Source organism: Genypterus blacodes, unplaced genomic scaffold (assembly GCF_046128005.1).
Source record: "Genypterus blacodes isolate CSIRO-AG114 ecotype Tasmania unplaced genomic scaffold, CSIRO-AGI_Gbla_v1 ptg000070l_1, whole genome shotgun sequence".
In the NCBI taxonomy this organism is placed as follows: domain Eukaryota; kingdom Metazoa; phylum Chordata; class Actinopteri; order Ophidiiformes; family Ophidiidae; genus Genypterus; species Genypterus blacodes.
The window spans coordinates 1,754,489-1,769,246 of record NW_027466880.1 but is presented as its reverse complement, the minus strand read 5'-3'; the positions used below and the strand labels follow the sequence as shown (position 1 = coordinate 1,769,246).

Below are 14,758 nucleotides of genomic sequence, written 5' to 3'. Positions count from 1 at the left end.
AGGCAATGTTCTGTTTTCCTGGCGGGTCCATTTGTTTCCATTATTTCCCTTTCCCCTTGTCATTCTTCTCCTGGTCAGCTGTAGTCTGTGAGACCCCCCCCCACCCAACATAGTGACTTGTTTTCTCCTTCTCAACAAAGGTGGCTTGTGCCTCGTAAAAACTGTAAACATATATGATAGATATGCATATATATATAAATATATATATAATAATAGAGAGAAATCTATAGAGTGTGTCTGTGTGTGGTCAGAAAATAGTTTCAAACTGATGAGATGTGTTTTTTCTTCATTGTTATTTTTCTAAAACTGGCTAGAAAAAAAAATCAGAGGGATTCTCTTATTTCGAGTGTTGAGAGGCTCGACTTTCCTCTGGTTTGTACATTTGTGAGAAAACCGCTCAGCATCAAGTAACATTCCCTGTCTGATAATACAGGACAGCCCTGATAAAAAAAAAAAAAAAATCCTGCCGAGTCTGGCCGAGGAGCAATCTATAGGAAGGTATGTTCCAATCTTAAACAGAAGAATCACATGATTACATTCCTTTCTTGGTGTGAGAACGTATTTGTGGAGACCACTTGACCTGTGGTGGTAAAAACCTGATGGTAAAAACAGAATTTTTTTTGCGGCTCACTTAAGTAGCAATGAGACTGTGTCGGCCTTGCACTTGTGAGCGAGGACTATCACTATCACCGTTGTCTAAGTGGAGGTTTTTGAGCGACTCTGTCCGGATGCATCGTCCACTCTTTTGCTTTCTTTTTCGCGTGTTTTCGTTGTCGTCGTTGTCGTCTTGTAAACCGAAGTGGTGACGTATTTGACCGTGATAGTTCAGTAGAAAACCCCCAAAACACATTGTTACAGTGTAGTGGAAAATGAATTAGACTGTTAACTAACACACCCCCCCCCCCCCTCTTCCTCTTCCTCCCTCATGGTGCCTGTATGTCTCCCTCACTATGGCCCGGCGTAGATCGTATAGAAGAGTGTCCCATCTATCATGGGGTCCGAACAAGGGGATCCATACCTCTGCTTCCCCCCCACAGAGCCCCTGCCACTGAATAACTATTGCCTAGTTTTCATGTGAGAGTTAAGTGTTTGTGTTTACAAGTGTAAGAGAAGAGAAGGTCCTGATGTTGGAAAAAAGGGGAGACAATGCAAACAGACAGAAGAGCAAAAATCCTCTCACTGAACCATCAGGGGGAGGGGCGGGCGGGCGGAGTATGAATCCTCCATTTTCAGGTCCTTATCTACTGAATACTTGAAGTAGGGGGCGTTCTCCTACCATGAAATAGCATAAATGGTATAAAAAACATGGAACATTTCAATCGTGCCCATGCATGCTGATTTTTACATAAACGTGCCAACTGAACGTGATGATGTAACGGTAATCTCCTGTTCTCTATGCAGAGCGATTTCTCAACCGTTGTGTCAAAAGGTCACAGAGGTTTTTGGAAGCTGGGGGGGCGGGCGAGGGTGGGATGGGGATGGGGGCGGGGCTTAGACTAACCCAAGTCTAACCCCCTGCCTCCCTGGTCTGTGAATTAGTGGAGGACACAGCTGCACCTGTGCCCGTGTGTGTGTGTGTGTGTGTGTGTGTGTGTGTGTGTGTGTGTGTGCATGTAGGAAGATGTGCACTCCAGCTGAAAATGCCTCTATAGATTCACCTTCAGATAAAGAATAAAAAAGTCGAACATGCATTTCACTTTTTTTGTTGCGTGCAGGTAATTTGATTTATCGTGCGTTGCTGAAAATGAAACAAATCACTGTGACCAATGCCAGAAACATTTTGTTTGACAGAACAAATATTGTGTTTACTTTTGTATTCATTTTGTATTTAAGTTAGCTTTATTTTTCTATTGTTTGGGCTTATTGAATATGTCAGTTTGAGACTGTACTATTTGTATAAGTAAATGTTTTGAGCTGTACAGTAAAAAAAATCTAGGAACAAGTTAAATGTGAGTGTCCAGCATGCTGAATGATTTACCCGTGTGAACGTGAGCTGATTTCTCATGAAGCATCATTCACTCGTGCGTTCATTGCATCCGCATCGTGCGTCATGACGGTGTGATGTCGTGTTTGAGAGTGATGTGTCCTCACTTACTGTGTCCCCTTAGTAGACAGCCTGTGCAGTTTTGTGAGAGTGCAGCATGTTTTTGGGGTTGCTGGCGTAAATGTATTTAAAAAGCGTACGAGCGTGTGTGAGACAGAGTATGTATGCATATGTGTGTGTGTGTGTGATTGCTTTTATTGTTTTTGTTGTGAGTGTATGTGTGTGTGTGTGTGTGCGTTACAAATGCAAAAGAGGATAAATCTATTTAAAAAGAAGTTTATCAGAGGAAGAGAAAAACAAGTGAGACTGATTGAAAGTTTTGGATGAAGCATGGATACTCTGTTATGTTTTTTGTTTGGAAAATCTAGGAGGCTGACCTCAGCGCCCCAGGAGTTTGCTATTGTATGTGATGTATCAGAAAATTACTATTGAGTGTTGGCCAGCTTGTTTATATCCATCAAATAAAGGTGACTCTCTTTCTGTCTCTGTTTGTAATTCTCTACACAGACGAATCTTCACTGAACACAATTCAGTCTCAACCACTTTTAGTAATGGAACTTTGTTAGCTTCTTTTATCATTAATATTGTCCTGATGTAGCAATCATAAGGGCTCTCTAACCATTCTAAGTTCAAAGGATTTAGACGTTAAGACCGGACCGTAATAGTAGAGGTCAAAGGTCATAGCTTTGAATCCAGGCCCTCCTTGCTGTGTGCATGAAAACATGAATTGCTTTGTACAAATAAAATGTGACAAATACATGAATGGCAGCAAATTCAGATACACTGCATGTTTAATGACACAAATGTATAAACTCATGCTGTACATGCACTCAGCATGGACAGCATCTGTACAGTGAGATGAAATAAAAAATGTTAGTTGCTATCTACACATATCTTCAACACCGTCAAAGCCACATGTGTCAATCTGAGATTTGACGAAGTGCTGCGAGTCATTTTGACTCTTTTCCCTTGAGGAAGACGTCGAACAATCTGTCTCCCCTGTCAGAGAGCCAGTACCCTGTCATGGCTGCCAGAGCGCCCAGGAATATGGAAGTGAACACCATATCTCCTTTAGCCGCCAGCGTGGCCAGAGCACAAAGCATCACGCCGAAGAACATCTGCTGCAACACCACCACCTCCTCATCCTGGATATCCTCTAAGAAACCTTTCTCCTGAGCACCTGCAGGGGCAGATGGACACGTGGAGATTTGCAGCATGATTTGGTGTTTGCAAATAGCACTGCGTGTGAGTGTGTGTGTGTGTGTGTGTGTGAGAGAGATGAGGGAAAATGTAGCTTACCGGGCATCTGCTTCCTCACACAGACACGGTCCTTGCGGATCAAACCGTCAGCACAGTCGCAGGTGAAAGAGCCTTCAGTGTTGGTACAGATCTCATCCAGACCATGACAGGCGAGGACCCTCTCACTGCATTCATCGATATCTGGGAAACATCAACACCAGAGATGTGTGGATAGTTGTTTGTCACAGGAGGAACTGAAAAGATGAGGAATAACGAAAGAACCGTGTAATATGAAGTTACCTAAACACTTTGCCCCTGTCAGTCTGTAGCCATTGGCACATTTCCTGCAGCGTGCCGGTCCACTGCCCATACAGCCCACACAGGACAGATCACAGCCTGAGGAGGCAGTATGAGAGAATCTGATTCAAATCTAATGATTCTTCACTAAAACAAGTAGTAATATAAATGATATAAACATGGCATGTTCTGAAATGCACTGTGAGCCTGTTTTAGGTGGACATGATGGGATGCATTCAATGTCGCTACTACTCACTAATCCAAATTTGTATTCCAGCCATTCCCAAATTTAAAAATGCTGCAGCCCAATTTGAAATCTGAAAATCTTCTGCACCCCCAAACCTTTAATGTTTAATCCTAAATACTTCATGGTAATTACAAATTTCATTATAAAATGGAAATTAAAAAACTTTTAAATGACCTTTGTGGCTCACCTGCAGTACCTTCACAGCCCACAGAGGGGCGCCCAAAACTATGGGAAAATGCTGTATTCTATATCATCACTGAGTGATTATGAAGTATGGACAGCATATTATTTATTTCAAATGTGTCAATTCATCATGGGTTCAGAAATACATATAAACAGACTGGGTCAGATGCCTCATGCTGTAAATACAGTAGGAGTAGGCAGATACAATACAACAATACTCTAAACTGGTTTGGCTGTAAGGACGCTGGATGTTTTCCTAGATTGGTAAAGTATTTGTTATACATATATGTATATCCAGCTGACCTTTGCACTCATAGGAACCTTCTTTGTTAAAGCAGTAAGTGCTCTGGGGACAGCTGGCCAGCTCAGTGCCACACTCATCAATGTCTGAAAAAGAAGAAAATACCGTTTCATTCAGATTTGCAGCCACACACTTGTGTCGTACGTCAGACAGGTACTTGGTCAGCGCTGCATACAGTACCTACACAGGCATTGGTATGGAGCATCCATCCAGATCTGCATTCCACACACTGCTTATTTCCCGGCCCTGAACACACACTGCAGAAGTCTGGACAACTTTCCACCGGAGTCATAGCAACCATCAGCACACACAGCCAAGCAACTGGCAGCAGGTTGAAGCGCTGCATCTTCACTCCCAATCTGCCCCTCCTGCCTTCAAACACATAAAGCTGTTTGTTAGCTTCCAAAATCACAGCCATGTTTGATGAATGATGTTTGCCAACGGGAATCAAAAAGGAACAGACGGTTGTCAACACAACATAAATGAGGTATGAACAACACACGTGGTCTTGGTGCTTCCACACTGGTGAGATCTAAGTATCCCCCTTAATTTACCTCAAACAACACGCTCTCTTAAATGATCTATCTATCTATCTATCTATCTATCTATCTATCTATCTATCTATCTATCTATCTATCTTCAGCATTAACAGAATCGTCCCCTTAATTCAAGAAATCCTACCAATTGAAGTAGATTTTTAGAGATACACATTAATTTCAAATGTTTGGCAACTTCTGCTTTTATTAAATAATGCTGCAGTGTTACTCCAGTAGTGGATTAGTAGTTGGTTATCTATTACATTTTTATAAATATGTTTACTAAATATGGCCGAAAGTTAGACATTGTAAACGGTAGGGGGAAAAAAGCATTATTTGTTTATCATAATATCTTTCACACGCCCTGTATTCATTGTGACATGGCGTCACATTCTGCGGAACTACTATTGAGATTGTCAGATTGTCAACACAGCAGTTGTTAAAGTAAATCTACAACCAAATGTCTTTACCTCTTAAACGAGCGTCGGTTCACTCTTTTCCGTTACTTGCTTACTTAAATCGCTTTAGTTTGGTAAAGTTTAATGCGTTGTCAGAGCTGAGACTCGCATGTTTCACTCCCGTCCCAGTTTTGGTGTGCTTACACACTAACTATCAAACCTCCCGCACGGGCGGAGCATGTTCCCAAACTCCCGTCTCAGAAGTTCCGCTCCCCTTGGAATGAGTTGAAACATTTCACACGCACTATTAAATTGAAACTGGGCTGAACCAATCACATTCACCGGTCTGCTTACGAGCCACCAATCACAACCCGAGACCCTCCCATGACAAAACAAGCATGTTTATTTATAGACAAGTGTTGACAGACGCACAGCACATGGATATGATTCATCCGTAGCAGATTGCAAGTGAAGTATTTTGTTATGAAACCCTTTCTGTGTGTGTAATTCACACTTGCTGACCACAATATTGTGAACTATATCCACAATTTATGGTCAAAGAAGTATGGCTTAAATGATAGTCTGTTATTGTCCACATAGCATCCTTGCATGCTTATTGTCATTGATTTAAAGGCTTTGTCTCCCACTTGCTATCACCTCTAACACTTTTACAGGAAGATTCCCTCTGCTGGTCCAGCTTCTCCCTGGTCCCTGCTCTCCTTCCATTTGAGGCACCCCACCTCCACAATGACCATGTCCTTCTGACAGAGCGCCCCTTTTTATGTCCCACAGTTAGTTCTGACAGCAGAGCTTGGGTTTGGGATGGGAGATGGAGCAGGGTCAGACCCTGAAGAACCTCCGGCAGACTCTTGTCCCTGCTGGAAGTCTGTGCAGGGTGAGAGTCAAAGTTCACCAGGAGAAAGCGTTCGCGGGCCCTGCCAAGCTGCTTGTCCGCTTGGATGAGGAACAAGGAGGTCGTGAAGACATCGGAGTAAGGCGACCATGTCTGAGGGACGGCCTTGTCTTGCTTTGTCCATTCCTCTGTTCTCTCCAAGGCTTTGCGGGTCAGAACAAGCACGATCCGCCCACCCATGCTGTCTAGTTTCAGCAATTGGGAGTGCAACCACGGGAGAGGCCCCAGGGAGCACTGGTCCTTCCTGGTCCACTGGTCAACTGACACACTGAAGCCCTTGTTGAAGAGCAGGGAGCCGAGTCTACACACAGCCTCTGAAACCACACTGTCCACTTCTGGGGGGCTCAGCAGCACAACGTGACCTTTTCCACCTACATTAGAGAGTTACAGAGAAACAAAACCAAGCAGATGAGTGGGAGGGAATTAGCTCATTCGTTTTAGTCATTGTTGCCCTGGGAAATGACTTCCTGTAACATCTCACAAGGAGAAAAACACTCACCTTTCACGAGCGATGGTGCTCCATGGCAGATCCTCACCCATCCTGCAAAAGTCAGGAAATATCATTAAACACACCAAGGCTTTACAGAAGTACACAAAAAGGATATTAGTCATTTTATTGTCACTAATAATTTATTTCCTATATCTCTATGCCTGTGTGTGTGTGTGTGTGTGTGTGTGTGTGTGTGTGTGTGTGTGTGTGTGTGTGTGCGCACGTGTGTGCACATATTTTGATGAATAACAAATCTAGTTCTGATAAATGGGTGTGTGTGCGTGTGTGCATATTTTGTGCTTCTGGCAAATGTGTGTGTCTTATGAAAGAAGGCTTTGTAGAAAGCCAATGGGGAAATTCTGAGCGTGACAATACACAGTTTTATCATGGGTTGTTTTCAAATTCCAGTTCAGAAAATGATCCAGTAGCTTTTTTATTCAAGTAGATTTTGCTGCATTTCTTGTATATTTGGGTATTTAAGGCTGCAATCTTGATATATAACTACATTATACTAATGCCATCACTAAAACTCTGAGTGTAATTACATTTGTAGTGCAAATAGAAAGAATACATCTCAAACTTACTTTTGACTGAGTCTTGAAGGAGACAGGATATGAGTGCAGTCAAGCAAACCAGCAGCACAATTGCCACAACCAGGAGATTCCAGCGCCACCTGCTGGCTGAAAGTGAGTACATGCCAAACCAACGGAGATATATTAGGGGTTATGATCAAAACGTGTCATAAACTGATCATTGGAAATCGACCATCACAGTATCAGACTCACTGTCATTGAAACAGAATGGCCCCAGCGTCTTTTCCATTCCTTTTACTTTCACCTACACAAATATTATTATATTATAATTTGGTACATGAAGTAGAACTCACAGGAGGACAGTTGAGGATACTTTACCATCACACATGGTGAGAGCTGAAGGTTGATATCTTCAAACACCCCTAACGTCTCCTGAAAAGGACACAATTGCAAATTTTAAAGAAAACAGATGAAACATACCATGATCAGGAAACTTCAAGGCTCAATGTTTAAAACTCCCTTTTCTTACCCAGAGTCCTTTGCTATTTTGTCTCCAGGTGCCATTTGCCTGTTGTCTGAAACCCTTCATCTCCTTACAGCTGCTCTCCCCAAGGGCCACACAGGGCCACACTTCAGCCTCTAGCCTGCACGGGGCAGACACGTTCCATGATAGCTTTGCACCGTTGTCATTCATCAGACCGTTGGCCACAGACACTGACAGGTTCTTCCATATGTTCCTTTGGAAAACATCTGGAACATGCATGAAGGAAACAGTGTCACACCAAAGATCAAGTGCACTCCATGTAAAGACTAAAGGACTTTATACCTCTTGTTACCTGTGTGGTTTTCAAAGGGGCAGCTTCTAGAGCGCCTGGACCTGTGGTCACCGTCACCCGTCCACACCTTCATCACAAACACACACACACACACACACACACACACACACACACACACACATATTCATCAATCCGTATACACCACAACAATCATGGCACAGTGGAAACAGACTCCGTAAGCAAACAGCAATACCTGCAGACACGTGCAGGTGGTCAGCTGATAAAATGGAATGGTCCTCTTTGTCAACAACTATAGATCAACAGCAGACACACCATGGCTTTAATGTAAACAAGAAATACAAATGATAAACAGTGACTGTGGCCAAAATTAGACCCATATAAAACACTGACCAGGCATCTCCCTTTCAGCTCGTGCTGCATACACACATACGACTGGAGGCTCTTATCCCTGCCGGAAACCTGCAGCTCCACCTCATTCGCCTTCTGTTTAATCACAGTGCTGAATGTAGGGACTGATCAGAACACAAAAGGCTAATGAGTTCAGATTGATTGATTTGAATACAAATGCAAAATAGCAGTCATATGTGTTGCAGCATGTGTTGACGTTACTTACCAGCACACTCTTTTATACGTTGCTGTATCTCTGTAGAACACACTGCGGATAGACACAGATTCTCAGTGGGAAACCAGTGGAAGTTGGTGGTAGTTATGAACTCATGAGCTTAAAATACACGTTACCTTCATCCAAGGAAGGAACAGTGATGTCTCGACGTATGTCTGGTTGCTTAGGGAGATGAACAAACACAGTGCTGGTGAAGGAAACCCCAACTGGCTTCTTGATCACTATGGACATCTGGAGAATATACACACATACACAGAGAGAGAGAGAGAGAGAGAGAGAGAGAGAGAGAGAGAGAGAGAGAGATAGATAGAGATTTGAAGTTTGGTCTAGCTGATGATAACACCTGCACGTTTCTGTTCAGATGGAGATACAAATGTCTTCTTCATGAATTCTTGTGAGTACCTTTGTCTTATCCTGATGGTCAAGAGCTGCAGATTTTACGACAAACTCCACCCTCTTGCATAAGGTCAGCATTGCTGCTGTGCTGTAGCACAACGTCACAGATGCTGTAACAACAAAGAAAACACAAAGGAGGAATGATTATTATTTGATAAATAACTACTAATACTAATAGTTTTTCTGTTAGAATGTCACAGTCTCCTGCCTTCCTGACTCTCATTTCAAATGTAAACAATGGCACTGGTGCTTTTGGCTATTGACTAAGAGCAAGAGCATATTCCATATATTTTCTTTACATGTGACTGTTCTCCAAACCAATCCACACATTTGTATGGTGTTTGATATCCAGTCTCTTAAGCAGCCACTGGTTTTCCATTCATGCTACCATGGTGGGACATCTCATATGGAAAAATGTGGACCTTGTACAGACAAGCTGTATATTCTAATTCAAACATTAGAATGCATTAGAATGCAATCACTGACATATAACCTGGAGGAGGAAGTCCTTGGGAGAAGAAATTATTAACTATTACACACTCTGGGAGTCATAAATTCTAATTATACTTTTTATCAGTCACGCAAGATTTTCCGGTATCTGGATTCCTAATAATAAGTTCATAAAGATATATAATTCTAGCTTATTGTTATTATTCATTTGAAAAGGAAGAGTCTGATTTCCCAACATAAAGATACCAGCAGTGCATGTATGTGTCTTGAAAACATAACGTATCTTCAACAAAAATGTTGGGAAAATGTGTCAATAACTTTGTGTCAATAACTTTGCCACTAGTCAATAAACTGATCAATTCCATCATTGACAGTCCACTAATTTGAGGTCCACTCAACCTTGGCGGAGGCACACACTCTCTTACCACCTTCTAGGTAGGAAATGTTTCTTTTATATTATTATTTCTATTGTAATTAGTGAAAGAGCCTCATAACACGAGAGATCATATCTTGGGATGAGATCAAAATACATGGCACACCTTTTAGATTCCTTATCTCCTTGCTGAAATCCTCATCGTCACGGCTGGAACGGTCTTCGTCCTCCATGTCTTTGTTGGAGTACGTGTACAGCTCCATGTCTATCAGTAGACACAGCGAACATGGAGCTCCGTCCTCACAACACAGGCCGGCCTTTAGCGTGAGGTCGCTGACATCCATGGCATCATACCCTGCTGTGGGCACATGCAGCTCATCCTTCACGGTGCATTTAGAGACACGCTGTCAGATGGGAAAATCAACAATAATGGCAGAATATATCTACGTGTGTCGGGCCCGCAAACGTTTTTTTGGTCTTAAATTTGAGTTAATATTCTGTACAAACAACACCCAGGCTAACAGATTAACGTTATCCTTCATCTGTTAATATTTAAGAGAGAAATGCTATAACCTTCAAGTGAAAAAGGAAATTAAAAGACCAGAGTGAGCTGTCTCAGCACCAAAAGGAAATTAAAATAGTAATCAGTCAACAAAATCTCTATTTACAACAGGAAATTTCTTGTTTACCTTGGAGCAAATTACTTCAGGTGAGTCATATCTGATTTCCAAGGCAAAGACTGTCGTGCCCAGTATCAGTAAAAGGCATCCAAAGCACCCTCCAGCAAAACCCATCTTGCATCAGGATCTCAGAATCATTCAAGTCTGATTGCACATTATGTCCAACTGTTCAGCAGGTCAAATGTCCTCCTCATGGTCGCGTTAGATTGAAGATAAACTTGTGCTGAAGCTGAAGAAGGTGACAAAGAACCCTGAGACAACAGAAGGTGGAGGGTATTATACTGGCTCCACCACTGTACATAGTCATCATATCATGACGGCTGTTTTCGCAACAATCTGACTTGAATGAACCGTCTAACCTCACCTGGTCTCTGTGAAGCTAATACAATCTACAAGTTTGCTGTTCCACGGATAAAACCCGTTATGGGCTTTCAGCAAACAGTGTTACAAAGCAATTTCACCTCAGTTATCAACAGGACATAAAGATGAAATTAGACACACAAAAGAAGGCATTTACTTACCTTGGCTAGGAAATCGCTCAAAGTAATCCTCAAGTTAAAGTGTACTTCATCTTCAAAGTATTCAGACGTAATCCTTTTCAATGTGAACTGAAAGTGTGATTAGAGTGAAAGTTGCACCATATGTGGCCGTGACTATGTCCTGTGCTTCCTCCCACTCTCTCTCTCCCTCCCTCCCTCTCCCTCTCTCTCCTTCTCTCTCTCTGTCTCTCCCTCTCTCTCTCTCTCTCTCTCTCTCTCTCTCTCTCTCTCTCTCTCTCTCTCTCTCCCCCCCCCTCTCCCTCTCTTTCTCAAATCATGCCCCAAATAAGTGACATTAACTGAAAACCCCCCTTCTTTCCAGTCTAATCCCCTCAGGAGGATCAGAGTTCATCTGAATTAAAGTTACAGTGGATGCAACATTTGGAACATTCTTACACACTACGGTGTGCCTAAGACAGTGTATTGTCTCATTAAGTGAACTTGGCACAGGTTTCTGTGATTCAAGTTTGTGTTTCCTGAGAGTGGAGTTTGTAACCTTAGTAATAAACCGCACAAGCCACATACCTTTAACCCAGTAATTCATTGACGGAGGGCGTGGCCAGGCAACACATAACACAATACACTTATACATGGCTCACACACACTACTCAAACCGGTTAGTCCACAATTTTGTCTTGGCAAGTGTGTGCAAAAAAACTGTCCACTCTCAAACATACACAAAACCAGTGTGGGGGTGTCGTGTGGAGGCATTTTTATGGTAGGTTATCATGGAAAAGGACATCTTCTATCTACTGTTTATTGCTTTGCTGTGAAATCGGTTTGAGATTGTTTTTATAAACCAAATTTGAAATCATAATGCGGCTTGAATGATAATTTAGGGAAATGTTTCATTCAAGCAAGGAAACCAAAGGCTTGGGATAGAATTTATTTGTGTATGTTAGTAATATATGGTCAGATCATTTTCAATTTGGCTTCTGTTCCTTCAATTGAATCACATGATCTGACTTGATTACGATTGTTGGAGAGTAAAGTCCTGCAGCTGTCTCTGAAGGGCGGACTCAGCAGTCATGAGCCAGCAAACTTGTGCCGGGGCCAAGTCAAAATTGTAGTCCATGGCACTGGCTCTGCAAAAGAAAGATAAGTAAACATGGGGCTCAGTGTTTATCAGATCAGAATGAATGCATGCAAATGTCTCTGATGGGTGGATAATGTGCACAGTGTGCCTCTGAAGCTTTTTGAAACAGAAACACAGGACCAAATATACCTGGTAACATCAATCTCCTGGTCCTTGATCTTTAGTTTTGGTGAAGGGACTTGCTGGACTTCTTCGTAAACTGCAGGCTGTAACGCTGGAAACAGAGAGTAAACACAGACACCATTAGAGACTCGTATCTCTCCTAATAGATCATCTCTCTTTGATGACCTCGTGTACACAAACAAACCTAAAAGTCCTTCGATGTTGTCGCCTGATGGACGTGTCCGCAAGACCGGCCACAGAAATTTTCCCCCCGCTTTCTCATGAAGTAAGATGACCATGCGTGTGTGTCCATCTGAAACGTCTATCTCCTTGTCCGTCCAAATCATCGTCACACTGGAAACACATGCATCATACAGCTAAGCAAAAGAACTCCGACTTCATCACAGTAGGAACAGATTTGGCTCTTTTATCACTAGATCAAACATGCAGTATGGACAACAGCACCTTCCAGATGTCATGTCATGTCCAGATGTCGTGTTTAGCTTTTCCGTGATAATTCTCCCAGTGTGTGCTTCTCGCACAGTGATCTCAGTGGGGGAAATCTGAATGCGGTGGAGTTTTTTGTGATGAATGACGATCTTCTTGAAACCGCCTGCCGCTGAATGAAGCTCACCATTCACAGACAACGCTAGAATGATAAAATGATAGTGGGAAAAGGATTGATAAAATAGGGAAAGATTGATGAAGAGTGAGAGGGAGCAATGTAGTTTATAGTGCACAGTAGTGACCTCTGCTGGGATCTTCTAGTAGTTTCAGATGTAGAGATCCAGTGACATCAAAACATAGAGGGAGACTTTGATTGGCAGCTTTTAGCAAAAACCTGTGGCGTTGAGGAGCTGCAGAGAAAACCACAGAAGAAGAAAAACACTAAAGAGAGTAGCCAACTTAAAGTCACATAGCAAATGGAAACACACAGTAGAAATCTTTTTTATTTTAGATTGTGGATATTGAGTGAACACAACATTAACATACACAGTACTACTTGGTAATCGGACCTTGCAACTGAAACCAGTTTGTTATAAAGTACAGTTAAGAAGGGTGTGTAATAGTTAGGGTGCTCTAGTTTTTGTGAATAATATATTATAATAATACTATACCAATGGCAGGTACTATGGCTCTGTCAGGCAATAGTAAGGCACCGTCCAAACCAAGCAAAGTAGAATCGTAGGTCAAACGGGGATGCAGTACTGTAGTTGTATCTGTAGGTCAATCAAAAATGCATGGATACATTCCTAATAGTGATGCTGTATTGAACTGGGCTTCAACATTCAAACGAATAGATTCGAATAAGGAATTATAGAAGCATGAACAGACTTGACTAACACCTGCAAGAGAAAACAGTTTATAGTACAGTTAGGAAGACTTTGTAATAGTAAAGGTGTTCTAGGCTGTGTGAATGATATTGTTATTGGTATCCACATACCGTCCTCATAAACATCATCAGAAGCTACGGCATCTGGAAATAAATGTAGTCAAAGCAACACACACAGACACAGACACAAAGACACGCACGCACGCACGCATGCACACACACACACACACACACACACACACACACACACACACACACACACATGTTTGTTTTTTTTTCGGTGCTTTTACTTTACTCTATTATTTTATGTCTACTCAGGTTTGTGATAGACATTAGTCAATATAGGTCAAACAAAAATACATGGATAAATTCCTAATAATGTTGCTGTATAAAACTGGGCTTAAACTTAAAACAAACTCATAAACAAATCGATTCAGACAATTAGGTTTAAAAGCATGGACGGGCTTGACTTATACTAAATATTTGCAATATTAAGAAGGACAGAATGGGCAGAGAAATTCATGTTTACCAGCCCTAACAGCAGCTCCTCCTCTTCCTAAATGGCGTATAGCTGTAAAGTAATAATCAAAACATACCGTATGTTTGATGTCAACTCAGGTTTGTCATAGACATTTCTCAATATAGCTCAAACTCAAATACATGGATAAGATCTTAATCATGTTGCTGTATTATATTGGGCCTAAACATGCAAACACACAGATTCAGATAATTGGGTTTAAAAGCATGAACATGCCAGCTAGACAATACTACTACATTTGCAATATTAAAAAGGACAGAATTGGCAGAGAAAATCATGCTTACCAACCACAGGGCCAGCTCCTACCCTACGGCCACCTAAAATGTTATAATCAATATATACTGTATGTTAGATGATGTTTACTTTTCTGGTTACATCTCGTAAAACTCTTATTCATATTGATATATTCACAGTCATATTTAGTACAGTTTGAATATTGCAAATTACTTCAAAAAGTTACATCTCACAATCAGAAGTTTGAAGAAGTCATTATTACCAAATACAACCCCCCCCCCCACCTCTGTATCATAATACTGTAGCTATACCAGGCCGACACAGATGTGCCACACCTGGAAAAGCTGCAGCAGTGAGAAAAGGGTTGAATGTGTATAAATGGATGTTGATACAATATATCAGTAGTTATTCTGTCCT

General features: G+C 41.8%; 3 protein-coding genes across 7 annotated transcripts; all 3 read right to left on the bottom strand.

The window, feature by feature from the left end:
* Positions 1 to 1,510: 1,510 nt before the first annotated feature.
* creld1a (CRELD disulfide isomerase 1a) lies at positions 1,511 to 5,481 on the bottom strand. Of its 2 annotated transcripts, XM_076156753.1 has the most exons (6): positions 5,318 to 5,481; positions 4,492 to 4,683; positions 4,314 to 4,397; positions 3,584 to 3,679; positions 3,344 to 3,484; positions 1,519 to 3,224 (listed from the first exon to the last, which is right to left on the bottom strand). In XM_076156753.1, the coding sequence occupies exons 2-6, from the start codon at positions 4,655 to 4,657 to the stop codon at positions 2,995 to 2,997; spliced, it is 717 nt and encodes a 238-aa protein (XP_076012868.1). In that variant the 5' UTR covers positions 4,658 to 4,683; positions 5,318 to 5,481; the 3' UTR covers positions 1,519 to 2,994. The 2 variants fall into 2 exon arrangements, with proteins under 2 accessions (XP_076012869.1, XP_076012868.1); XM_076156754.1 differs by lacking the exon at positions 5,318 to 5,481 and having other exon boundaries at positions 1,511 to 3,224; positions 4,496 to 4,604.
* A 149-nt stretch (positions 5,482 to 5,630) lies between these two features.
* On the bottom strand, positions 5,631 to 11,193 carry il17rc (interleukin 17 receptor C). Of its 4 annotated transcripts, XM_076156748.1 has the most exons (16): positions 11,021 to 11,193; positions 10,864 to 10,927; positions 10,509 to 10,750; positions 9,986 to 10,223; positions 9,003 to 9,106; positions 8,717 to 8,831; positions 8,592 to 8,633; positions 8,369 to 8,490; positions 8,211 to 8,267; positions 8,018 to 8,084; positions 7,711 to 7,931; positions 7,560 to 7,613; positions 7,434 to 7,485; positions 7,233 to 7,328; positions 6,658 to 6,699; positions 5,631 to 6,529 (listed from the first exon to the last, which is right to left on the bottom strand). In XM_076156748.1, the coding sequence occupies exons 3-16, from the start codon at positions 10,611 to 10,613 to the stop codon at positions 5,865 to 5,867; spliced, it is 1,980 nt and encodes a 659-aa protein (XP_076012863.1). In that variant the 5' UTR covers positions 10,614 to 10,750; positions 10,864 to 10,927; positions 11,021 to 11,193; the 3' UTR covers positions 5,631 to 5,864. The 4 variants fall into 4 exon arrangements, with proteins under 4 accessions (XP_076012863.1, XP_076012862.1, XP_076012865.1 ...); XM_076156747.1 differs by lacking the exon at positions 10,864 to 10,927; XM_076156750.1 differs by lacking the exon at positions 10,864 to 10,927 and having other exon boundaries at positions 9,986 to 10,177.
* Positions 11,194 to 11,908: 715 nt separating this feature from the next.
* LOC143005430 (uncharacterized) lies at positions 11,909 to 14,504 on the bottom strand. Its single transcript, XM_076156842.1, has 9 exons — positions 14,471 to 14,504; positions 14,099 to 14,182; positions 13,681 to 13,713; positions 13,355 to 13,456; positions 12,986 to 13,093; positions 12,702 to 12,885; positions 12,442 to 12,590; positions 12,264 to 12,348; positions 11,909 to 12,123 (listed from the first exon to the last, which is right to left on the bottom strand). Exons 1-9 carry the CDS (start codon positions 14,502 to 14,504, stop codon positions 12,009 to 12,011), a joined length of 894 nt encoding a protein of 297 aa, XP_076012957.1. The 3' UTR covers positions 11,909 to 12,008.
* Positions 14,505 to 14,758: the final 254 nt, after the last annotated feature.

Excerpts from the sequence above, each read along its gene's own strand:
- LOC143005430 (XM_076156842.1), bottom strand. The coding sequence starts at position 14,504 with ATGAATAAGAGTTTTACGAGATGTAACCAGAAAA. Across the intron at positions 13,714-14,098 it reads AGGAGCTGCTGTTAGGGCTG|ATGCCGTAGCTTCTGATGAT; the intron begins GTAAACATGAAT and ends ATTTATTTCCAG. Across the intron at positions 13,094-13,354 it reads AGCCATAGTACCTGCCATTG|CTCCTCAACGCCACAGGTTT; the intron begins GTATAGTATTAT and ends TTTTCTCTGCAG.
- creld1a (XM_076156753.1), bottom strand. The coding sequence starts at position 4,657 with ATGCAGCGCTTCAACCTGCTGCCAGTTGCTTGGCTGTGTGTGCTGATG. Across the intron at positions 3,680-4,313 it reads AGGTTCCTATGAGTGCAAAG|GCTGTGATCTGTCCTGTGTG; the intron begins GTCAGCTGGATA and ends CTGCCTCCTCAG. Across the intron at positions 3,485-3,583 it reads GACAGGGGCAAAGTGTTTAG|ATATCGATGAATGCAGTGAG; the intron begins GTAACTTCATAT and ends GATGTTTCCCAG.
- il17rc (XM_076156748.1), bottom strand. The coding sequence starts at position 10,613 with ATGGGTTTTGCTGGAGGGTGCTTTGGATGCCTTTTACTGATACTGGGC. Across the intron at positions 8,634-8,716 it reads TGTTCCTTCCTTGGATGAAG|TGTGTTCTACAGAGATACAG; the intron begins GTAACGTGTATT and ends GTCTATCCGCAG. Across the intron at positions 8,085-8,210 it reads CCACCTGCACGTGTCTGCAG|GTGTGGACGGGTGACGGTGA; the intron begins GTATTGCTGTTT and ends TTTGTGATGAAG.